The following is an 11,769-nucleotide window of genomic DNA, read 5'->3' on the forward strand; positions in this document are numbered from 1 at the left end:
GGGTTTTTTTTTTCCTATGTGAAACTATTCTATACGTGGATTAAAGTTGAACCTTGGACTGGCTTTGTTTTTACCTCAGTATCTGCAGTTCTGAATTCTAAGTATCTTAAGAGGCAGTATGGCAGTGGATGATCACAGAACCAGGAAGACTTGAATTCAAGCCTTATTTTTGATGCATACCAGTTGAGTGACCCTGGGAAAGTAACAATCTCCCATCACAACAGAGAACTTCCTCAGACTAAGTCACCTAGAAGGTGTTGATATTCACTGATAGGAGGAGTTTCCAGATTCCTATATTAGTGAAACCACTGCATGATCCCCTTATGCTTTTTAAGCTCTACAAAGTCACTCTCTTGAAATCACCCTCTTGGGGAAATCAGAGAAATCATCTCCATTTTACATTCTCCTCTCAGTTAAGTGACCTGCTCCGAGTCATAAAACTTGTAAAAAATGATAAAAGTCGGGATTTGAACCCAGGATTCATGACACCAAGTCCAATACTTCTCCTAATAGACAACACAGTTCTGGAGAAATCCCATTGTCTTATTTAGACAGTGCCTTACTACAGGGCAAAATGGATGAATCTAAGATGAATCTAGTGATTACACTCAGAGGATGGGGATGACCAAGTTACCACCAAAATATCTGCAAAAGGGAGGCAGCTACCCCATCTTTCCTAAGAATCAATCCTCCCTTTCCCCATAAAGGGCACGGTCATTCAAAACAGCTTATTTTCATCCTAAACTAGCTCAATTTGCATCTGTCCTTTCCTTCTAACTCCTGCTTCCAGCAAGGCTGGGAAACCAGGAGCAAAGTCCAACCAGTTATTTTTTTTCCTGAACTTCTATTGCCCATCTGGACACTCCTGGACCTATGGCTTCAACATGATGTTGTTGCTGTTGTGGTTTAATCGTGTCTGATACTTTGTGATCCCATTTGCAGTTTTATTGGTTGGTTTGCTATTTCTTTCTCCAGCTCATTTGACAGATGAAGAAATTGAGGAAAATGAGATTAAGGGACTTGCCAGGATCACACAGCTAGTGCATATCTGTGATTTAAACACAGGAAGATAAGTCTTCCTGACTCCAGACCTTGTACTCTCTCCACTGTGCCTCTTAGCTGCCCAAGTATCAATTCGATGTCTACCAACAAAGCAGAGAAGATCACAGAAAGAGCAAAAGAATTATTCACAGGATCACAGACTTAATGTGGGAAGGGACTTGAGAGATCATCTAGTCCCAATCCCCCGCCTTTATTTTATAGAAAAGAGAACCAGGCCCACAGAAGTACTGTGCCCAAGTAAACACAGAACAGATTTGGATTTGGACAACAGGTTTGGATTCAAATCCAAGTCCTCTGAGGACTTGGTGCTCTTTCCACTGTTCCACCCTACCTCACTTAAGGATGGAAAAAATTAAGTTAAGTAGTGGGTCTCAGAGAAGAATGAAGATGAAATTGAGTGTGGGTAGATACACAAAGGAGAGATGGTTTGAGGGGACACTGAGGGAAGGGTGCAGAGTCTCCAGTGATAATAGGATTAGAGGAAGTACAGCTAAGGTTCTTAACTTGGGATTGGTAGACTTTTGTTGATATTTTGATAATAATATTTCATTTCTGACAAGGGGTCCAACAGCTTCACCATACTGACAAAGGTGTCCACAACACACACAGACAAAAAGGGACGAACTTCTAGTTTCAAGAGACACACTGGAGAAGAATGGTTAGAGAGATACTAAGAAGAGGGGATGGAGGAGGTAGGAAGGAGCTGGGGAAGGGGACCCTGGAGGATGAAAGACTAAATGAGATGCTCTCTGAAGGGGTGTAGGGAGATTTGTGCCTTGTGTTATCCCATAAAGAATATACAAATTCTCTGCTCAGTAATACACAAATCAGAACCTACTCTTGCTCCGCCAAGAGCTCAGGGCTAAGGCCAGCATCACCGTCTGGAAAGTGGAAAAATTTATTCCATCAGCTGGCTGCCTGGCCTAAGGAAGGCCAAACAATCCATTTGGCTAATTTTCATTTTTCTGAATTGCCTAAAAGGACTGGTTGTTTTGGGCACAGTTCAGAGCCAATATAATAGTTAAGGGAGAATAGGCAACTATTTCAGTGGTGTGATTTCAGGCCCTTCCACATCCCCAAACTATTTCTTCCCATCTTCCCACTGACTTTCTTTTACCAGGAAACAGAATCCTATCTTTCCTAGTGGGACAGTAGGCTTAAAAAGAAAATCACCCAGAGAGAGATGTTCAGTATTAAAAATAATTTTCAGATATGTCAATAACTAGCATAAAAACCTTTTCTGGCAACATGTTTGGAGAAAGTAGAAACATTGTTGGGGACAAGTGAGGGGGAAGTAGGGATTGTCCATTGAAGACACAAGGACACAAACCTTAAAAGCGTCCCAAGGACCCCACCCACCTCTGAGACAAGCATTTTATCCTCCCACAGGAGTTAGAAGTGGGAAAAGGGTCTTCCAAGGAAATTTGATCCCTGGACCCATTCAGAGACCAAGATTTCTGTGGGTCCTCACCTATTTCATTCCCTCTCCCAGCAGGAACTAAGCAGGAGAGGCATGGGAAAAAAATAGTTAGAATTTCCAAGGAGGTCTTTGTTCCAGTGGATTTCTAGGGAAAGACATGAATCCCTTCTCCATTATCTCCCTGCACTTGGATCCCAATGATAGTTGGCTCATGGCTGACCATAAAGGCTTGAGGTTTCTTTACTGCTGTGTGACATCTGGAACTCTGGATGATTGGACCAACCCTATGTATCAGCAGAAGAGACACTGCACACTATCCAGAGACATTTCTTATTGCTCCTGGGATTGGACCTAAAATTCTCACTACTAGAACCCAACTTCAAGGGTCATCTGGAAATGATGATTTATGTGGTAAGGTATTTTATACAAATAGATAATACCTTAGGGGGATGAATTAGAAAATATGAAGAAATCTAGGAAGAATCATTATTTCTTAATGTAAATCAGAATGCAGAGGAAATAAATTTTTAAAAAGGCAAGGAATAATATTGGGAGATATTGGAAGTTGAGTAGAAGGGTCCCAAAGTTTCATCATCTGTAAAGTGGGCCTATGGGTGAGGAGTGGTTAAGCCCCTCCAATTGTAGACCAATTATCCTTCCAAATAAGGTGACAGCTAATGAGGGATGGATATGGAAAACATTTATAATTTATTTCTTCCAAAGCCATCTCCCTGATGCACCATTCCATAAATTACTACCCCAGAATCAATGCCATTAGGCAAAAGGAGATAGTATCATGCAGTGGAAAGAGAATAGGCTATGAAGTTCGAGGGTCTGGATACATAATCCTTATGCTACCTGGATACCATAATACTTATGCAATTTGATTAAATCACTTAAACTCTCTAAGCCTTATGATCATCATATGAACAATGAAGGATAGGACAAGTTGGCCTCTGAGGTCCATCCTAGCTCTAAATGTATAATTCTATTTAACTAAATTTCTATCTTAAAGACCTGTTGCATGTCCAAGGTTTTCCTACCCTATACCTTCTTGCTCATGAACCTTACCTCTTGCTTAAGATTGTAGAAACTTGAACTATAGTCAACTCTCAAACATCTCCCTTAATGGAGTTATTTACGGCACAGATAATCTGAAAGTCATTTACATTCTAAAATATTCCATTTATTAAAAAAACTACCTGTCTCACAGCTCCTGCAACATAATAAAGGCTTCATAAATGATTGTTGATGGACTAGCAATGCTATCCATATGGAACACAGCTAAAAACAAAACAAAACATCTAAATAGCAAAAATAACAGTATACTCAGCAATTTGCTCATAGAAAGATCTTTCAGTGCCTCATTTTGAGCCCATTTACTCCTATTTCCTATATATTTCGGACACATTTGGTAGCTGATTCTTTGCCTACAAGAAATAAAAACAATAGGTTGAGGATAAAGGGGAGAGTTGGAGGGCTTATTGAAGAGGCATATTGACAGCAGCTAATGTGACAGAGACCAAAAATAAATGAATGAATGAATAAATAAACAAACAAATAAATACTTGAAGTATGACTTCAAAAGGCACAATAATCTTGAACCATTTAATGTAGGATCAAAATAGTCGATGAGTCTATATTTGTTTGTTATGCCACTAGTATCTATCATATATACCACTTAATGAGACATAGTCCTATAAGGTCTTCTATATTATTACTCTGTTATTATTTAACTTTTCATGTGTATATATTTTAAATGTGTCTCCCTAAAGAAAATGTACATTCTTAAGGCTATTCAGGGGTCCCCAAACTACGGCCCGCAGGCCAGATGCGGCAGCTGAGGACGATTATCCCCCTCACCCAGGGCTATGAAGTTTCTTTATTTAAAGGCCCACAAAACAAAGTTTTTGTTTTTACTATAGTCCGGCCCTCCAACAGTCTGAGGGACAGTGAACTGGCCCCCTATTTAAAAAGTTTGAGAACCCCTGCTATAGACTGAGTCACATGGATTTCTTAATTTCACAGAGCACCTCACCCTTGCATATACCACAATAGTAAATACTCTTGTCTCCAGCATTTCCCAAAAGCTTGGGAGTCAATGCCAAAATGATTCCTCAGATGTATTCTGATGGAAGTGGATTTCTTCGACAAAGAGAAGAGCTAATTTAGTTTCAATTGATCAATGATGGATAGAAGCAGCTACACCCAAAGAAAGAACACTGGAAAATGAATGTAAACTGTTTGCATTTTTGTTTTTCTTCCCGGGTTATTTTTACCTTCTGAATCCAATTCTTCCTGTGCAACAAAAGAACTGTTAGATTCTGCACACGTATATTGTATCTAGGATATACTGTGACATATTTAACATGTATAGGACCGCTTGCCATCTAAGGGAGGGGGTGGAAGGAGGGAGGGGAAAAATCGGAACAGAAGTGAGTGCAAGGGATAATGTTGTAAAAAAAAAAAAAATTACCCAGGCATGGGTTCTGTCAATAAAAAGTTATAATTATTTTATAATTAATTAATTAATTTAATTTAATTTTAAAATGATTCCTCAGAAAAGTGGATACCTGAGACATACTCCAACCAAACAGCTTAGGGTGAGATAGCGTCTCTGGGTAGATTAATTCCTGCCCTGAAATGGAATTTCCCCTCTATGATAAATGAAACATGTAGCCAAAGGATGGGAATCTGAAGGGACCTTGACCTGGAGACCCTTTCCTGAGGATGAGGGAGAGGAAGTAGCAGTAGTAGTTTCAGATTCTAGCCTGGAGATGGAACTGGCCAGTTCTTATCAGAATATCCAGCCTAGAATCCCTTCAGTCTTTTCCAGCTGAGAGGACACAGAGAAACATAGAGCCCTTTTCCACATCAAAGTCCAAGAAAGGGGTCTCAATAGCTCTATTTGCTCTCTTGTGCTTTAAGCTGAGTCTTGAATTCCAAAGCTGCAGCCTCAGGCCCTATTTCAGAGATTCTTTACTCCCTTCAACATTATGAAAAAGCCAAGTCCCAAAAAGGACCAGGGTCATAAAGTTTTGAAGGTTTATATTCATCTTGAGCAGGAACTGTGATCCTGAGATAGTCCTCTCAGCAGGAATTCTGGATCCTTTTAGAGCCATAGAACACATGTTTCAAGAGACTTGAATATATTTTATTGTAATGTCTTGAATTCATCAGTTCCAGGGATGCTGGTGCTAGTGAGAGGTTGAAGGAGGTGGGAAAGGAGGTTGAAACCTCTCCTTAATCTTAACAATTTAGAAAGGAGAGAGTGACCAGCAAGGTGATACAAAGCTCTATTAAGAAAAATGCATGATACAGCCCATTGCTGTGCCCAGCCCTTTGAGCCTCTGCTCCAAATTATAGATATTAATGTTAAATCAGAAAGTAATATGTTAAGGTAGTGATGTGCCATGGTGGATAGAAGACTGAACCTAGAGCCAAGAATACTCATCCTCATGACTTCAAATCCTGTCTTAGACACTTATTAACTGAGTGACCCCAGGTGAGTTCCCTTTGTTTGCCTCAGTTTCCTCATCTTTAAAATGAACTGGAATGAAAATGGGAAACCACTCCAGTAACACTGTCAAGAAAACCTCAGATGAAACCATAAAGAGTCAGATATTGACTAAAACAAAACAATAACCATCTAGGTTAACTCCTTTCAAATGAGGAAACTTGAGTCTCAGAGAGGAGCTGAATCCCAATAAGCCCAGTTATTGGCAAAGACTGAACAAGAAAACAATCTAATTCATAGGACAAGATAGTACTAAAAGCCAGGTCTTTTAGACTAGTGCACTTTCTATTACATGCTTTTGGAGTAGCACCTTCCTATTCACATATATTCTGAATAGGACCAAATAAGGATGACTTCGATTTAATTATAGATCTTTCATTCTTACTATTCATTGCTTACCTTTCCTGGCCTCCACTCCACAAATCCACTTGCTGCCCACCCCTAATATAAGGTAACATTTATATAGTATTTTAAGATTTGTAAAGCACTTTACAAATATATTCTCATTTGATCCTTACAACAACCCTGGAAGGTGCTGCTGTTATTATCTCTACTTTACAGATGAGAAAACTAAGGCAGACAGAGATTAAGTGCCTTGTCCAGGATCCTAAAGCTAGTAAATGTATGAAGCTGCTTTTGAATTCAGGTGTTCTGAACCCCAGGTAAGTCACTTAATCCATTGCACCACCTGCTGTTGCTTCCTATCCTACTCACCCACTCCCACCTTAGGGAAAGCAAAAAATATGAGAGGCTTAGAAATGGTGACGTTCTTTGAGCTGAATCAATTTGTGCTTAATCTAGAGTTCATAAACTTGTTGGGGGGGGGCTAAATGTTATATTTCATAGTTGCATTTCAATAAAATTAGTTTACTTTATAATCCTATGTATTTATTTTAAGCATTAAAAAACAGGATTCTGAGAAGGCTTCACGAAATGGCCAGAGCTGCATGACACAAAAATGGTTAAGAAACTGTGATATCAGGGCAGCTAGGTGACGCAGTGGATAGAGCACCAGCCCTGAAGTCAGGAGGACCTGAGTTCAATTCTGACTTGAGATACTTAACAAGTCCTAACTGTGTGACCAAACAGCTTGACCAACTTCTGATTTTCCCCATTTACTTCATTGTACCCAGATAATTACTTCTTCCATCTTCAGCGTCATATTAACACCTCAAATTTGTGAGAGCTGCAAAGACCAGCCGAAATCATTTTACCAAGGAGGGAACTGAAACCTAGAGAAGGAAATGAAGTGGCCTGATGGCTTCTCACTCTTTTCATTTGACCATGACAAAATGAAAAAGAAAGATCATTATCATCACACAAGACACACACACACACACACACACACACACACACACACACACAGAGAAGTTTGTTTAGAAACAAACATTTTATTTATTAGGTTACCAACAGAAAGTTTGTTCCCAAGTTTCTTTTCTAAAACATTACTCTAGTACCCATACTAAGCTGTCCTGAAAAAGGCCAGGAGCCATTAGAAAAAGTTTAGCTCAAATGTCCTTAACAGATTCAATCTTGGGTTTATTCTACCTTAAGCCTATCAAAAGTAGCATGCAGCCCCATAGCTAGTTAATCAGTAAAGATTTGAACTCTTTGACCTTCCCCACCCCTTTCTGTAGGCCTAAAAACTGGCATTCCATCATGCCCCACAGCCCTGCCAGCACAGACTGTATCCCTATTCTTGGCATCACTTACCCAACTCCAGCAACCAGACCAGTGTGAGGAAAAGGTAGTGAGTAGTATTGGGGGAAACAATACAGGATTTTATCCCAAATCCCCATGGAAAGTAACACACAGTCCCCTTGGCCATCAAAGGAATTGATATCATTCATGAAGCCATCTTTGGAACATACTTTCCCAGATATTTCTTGCAAACGTTATCTCATTGGATCTTCCACTGGTAGGATTTATAATATATATTATATTATTACCTCTATTCTACAGGTGAAGAAACTGAGGCCTGAAAGAGTTTGTATGACTGGCTAATTTCACATACGGTAGTTCTCAAACTGAAGCCTACATCTCTCTACTTTTCCAGTTGAGTTCTCCTTTGCAAGACATTATAATCCTCTTCTTAACCCCTTCATATGTTGAAATGGAAAAGCAAGAAGAGACACCTTTTAGAAATAAACCTTGCTTCTCACCTTGCACACAATTAATATTCTCTTCACTTGAGAATAGGAGGAGGATCTTCCATCACCCTATGGCTCGGAACCCTGTCCTTTCTCACCCAAACCCTCAAAACCCCTCTACCCGCTTCCCCCCCCCCCCCACTCCCGGCAACCTGTAGCCCTAGGAAGGCGCTGCTTCTGAGCGGAACCAGAGCTCCCCGTGAAGCAAGGCAAGGCCGACTCTGAAATCTGGGGGTTTTCCCTCCTTCTATGGGTTATCCTGGTGCAAGGAGGGCAATTCTCAAGAAATGACAGCTGGCCCCTCCCGGGGACCGGCTGGGAGGTGTGCGGGAGACTTAGAACCACACATGCATCAACACACACTGGCCGCTTTAGTGAGGACCACAGAGCTGGCTGCCCGAGTCCTCAAGGGGTTAAAAATGCAGTATCCGAGGCGAGCAGCCACTTCTCCGGGTGCCCAGCCAGGGGGTCGTCCTCACGCCCATCTCACTCCCATCTCCGGGCCACGCCAAAAGCTGTTTGCCTGAACCCACCCTCCACTCACCGGGGCGAAGGAGTGGAAGTGCTTGGCTTTGGGGAGGGGGACATGGGAGTGGGTGAGAGAAGACGACTAGCAGGGAGGGGGGTTGGGGTGGGGGGCGGAGTGCACGCTGCACCTTTAAGACAGAAGACACTCATGTCAACGCAAAAGCAAGCCAGCAGCAGAGGACTTCCTCCCCATCCCCTCCCCTCCACTGCCCTGCCCTCTCCTCCAGCCTGCTGCACCCTGCGCCCGCAGTCCCGTTGGAGCTGCCCCACGGCTGCTGCCGCCCGGCTCCCAAAGGACCGGGCTGGTGAAGGACGCTTACCTTTGTGACAGTCATGCAGAAAGTCTGGGGGAAGTCGTCAAGGTTTCCCGAAGCCCAAGGGTAGCTGAGAGGGAGGGGGTGGCGGGATGGGGGGCGGGCAGCCCACTTCTCCTGGCGCGCTCCTGCTCGCTTTGGATTTCCGCCCCCTCCTGTCTCCTCCGCTCTCGCGGATGCGCGGGGCTGGCCCGAGTGAGAAAGCGAGCGGAGCGAGGGGGAGCGCAGAGCTGCGGCGATATCTACCCCGCAGAGGGCTCCGCGGCGGCGTCAGTGGCTACGGACGGAGCGCAGAGCGCAGAGCAGAGTGGAGGGGAGCCGAGCGAGAGAAGGAGGGAGGGAGGAAGATGGGGGAGGGGGAGGAGGGAACGCGGGGGAGGAGGAAAAGGGGAGGGGGAAGGGACCACCCCTCGGAATCTGATTAAGCTATCCTCGCGGCTCGCTCTGGCAGCGGCGGTGATGTCAGTACAGTATGTGCATTTATAATGGATGAGCCTCCTTCGCCACAGGAAGGCGAGACAGGAAGAAAGAAAGAGGGCCCAGGCTGGAGGGTGTGGGGGGAGGCAGGAGAGAGGAAGAAAGAAGGATAACCTAGGAAACTACAAAGGGGGAGGAAAGGGGAAAGCGTATACATGCACACACAGAGAGAAAATAAACCATAGTGATAGCTGGGCAGTCCCAGGAAATCCTAATCCGCTCTCAACCAGCAGAGAGAAGGCCCGATGACTTAACTCTTTCGGGACCGGGATAAACCCTCGGAGCCCGGGACACCTGCTGGTCCCTGATAGGTAGAAACGGGGGGCCTGTTTGCCTTAGCATCTTCTATACCAATCGGTCTAGTGGCGGGGGGAATCGCGCGCAATAAATGGCAGCTGATGAGCCCGCAATCTGAAAGAAGTGATTTCTCCGGAACTGCTTCCAGACTGGAGAGGCTGCGGCGATCCGCCAGGCTCCATCGGGTAGTTGGGAACCAAGGGAGGCTTTGCCTGAGCCTCTAAACTCCTGGTGGTACAAATGCAAAAGGATGTGTGATAAACTTATTGCACATAGATTTATCCTCCCGGAGGATGATTTTCCTTTGAGATATTAAATGCCTGCTAAATACTAGGAGACAAATACTCCATTTGCGGTTTTGAGATGAGATCTGACCCAAAGTATACCCCAATCCGGATTATGAAGTCGTTACAGTCATATTTGACTTGGCAATAGTGGATAGAAAGTTGGCCTCTGAGTCAGGAAGAAATGGGTTCAAGTCAAGCCTCTGATTTGTATTGATTGGATGACCCAAGTCACAACCTTTCAGTGCCTCCAGATAACTCTGCAAGACTTAAAAATCACCCAGTAGTGAGTGGCAGATCTGATTTCCTACTGGCAGTTATCCCCGCGGAAAGTTCCATACACTGATGAAATCATAGATCTAGACTATCCCCCTTCCCAAAAAATTCCACAAAACACAAAAATCTCTGTGTGTGTGTGTGTGTGTGTGTGTGTGTTCAGGGGCAGGCGATGAAGAGGCTGTTTAAGTATCTTCACATCCATAAAATTGGGGTGAACGGCTCCTTAAAAAACACATGCTGTTTCAATTGATTAAGAGTGATAATATCAAACACAAAAAGATATTGAAACAATATCCCATCCAAAAATGTTATACAAATATAGACATTGTAACTGCCTTTCCCCTCTAAAGAATAATATAATACTCTGAGGTGTTGTTTTTTAAAAATTCTTCAAATAAGAGCATCGTCACTGCGCATAAGGGACAATTAGGTATACAGTGGATAGAACGCTAGCCCTGTAATGAGGAAGAGCTAATATCAGACACTTCCTTAGCTGTGTGACCCTGGAAAAGTTCTTTAAATATATTTGCCTCAGTTTCCTCATCTATAAAATGAGCTAGAGGAGATGGAAAAACAATCTAGTATCTTTGCCTAAAAAAATCACAAATGGGGTCACAAAGAATCTGAAATGACAGAAAACAACAAGGGTATCCATAGAAAGATGGTCAATATGGCAAGGAGCCTGAAGAGCAAACCATCTCAACGTTGGGTGACGGAACTTGGTATATATTTAGGCTGGAGAATAGAAGACATTGTCTTGAGTGCAACTCTTCTGTGGAATGTAATCTCCCTGAGGGCATGCTCAATTTTGTGTACTCAGCAAGCTAATACACTTTTGCATAGGTTGAGAGAGGCCTGTGATTTTAAAGATTTTGGGAACTGTCAATAAGGAAATGCTGATCATTACAAGTCAGCACTCACTCTGTAATTTATAGGTTTAAAACAAGGGTTTTTAACCATGGATAAATTTCAGGGGGGCACAAATGTGCATGGGAAAAAATGCATCTTTATTTTCTACTCTTAGTTTAGCATTTCCTTCAATTAGTCTTCATCAGATTGCCCAAGGGTTCCATAAAGTTAAGAACCCCTAGTTTAGAGAACTGCAAGGAAGTTATACTTAATCTCTAGGTGGAGAGGAAGAAAGCATGAAGGAGGAAGTTACCCTGAAGAATTGAGTTTTTTTCTCAGACGCAAAAGCACTAGCATCTGCCTCCAAAAGCTTACACTAAAAGGAAAAAGAAACAACAAAAAACCTTTCATTACTAAGTGCCAGAATGTGCTAGGCTTGAAATCAAGAAGATCTGAGGTCAAATTTGATCTCAGACACAATACATAGCACAACATTTGGTGCATAGTAGACACTTAATAAATGTGTTCCCTTTCCCAAGTAGGTGGTGCACGACAAATGAAAGTTGCAATTATGCCTGTTTGTCCCTTTAAA

At 42.7% G+C, this 11,769-nt stretch overlaps 1 protein-coding gene across 2 annotated transcripts in view; it reads right to left on the bottom strand.

The window, feature by feature from the left end:
• The window catches only part of CORO2B (coronin 2B), a 230,773-nt gene extending 221,436 nt beyond the window's left edge, over positions 1 to 9,337 (bottom strand). Inside the window, exon 1 of one of the 2 annotated variants that reach the window (XM_031955316.1) lies at positions 8,998 to 9,337. In XM_031955316.1, coding sequence (XP_031811176.1) covers positions 8,998 to 9,012 — 15 coding nt within the window. In that variant the 5' untranslated portion in view covers positions 9,013 to 9,337. The remainder of the gene's footprint in view (positions 1 to 8,997) is intronic. The other variant, XM_023498304.2, reaches the window with a different exon arrangement.
• Positions 9,338 to 11,769: the final 2,432 nt, after the last annotated feature.

Source organism: Sarcophilus harrisii, chromosome 2 (assembly GCF_902635505.1).
Source record: "Sarcophilus harrisii chromosome 2, mSarHar1.11, whole genome shotgun sequence".
NCBI lineage: Eukaryota > Metazoa > Chordata > Mammalia > Dasyuromorphia > Dasyuridae > Sarcophilus > Sarcophilus harrisii.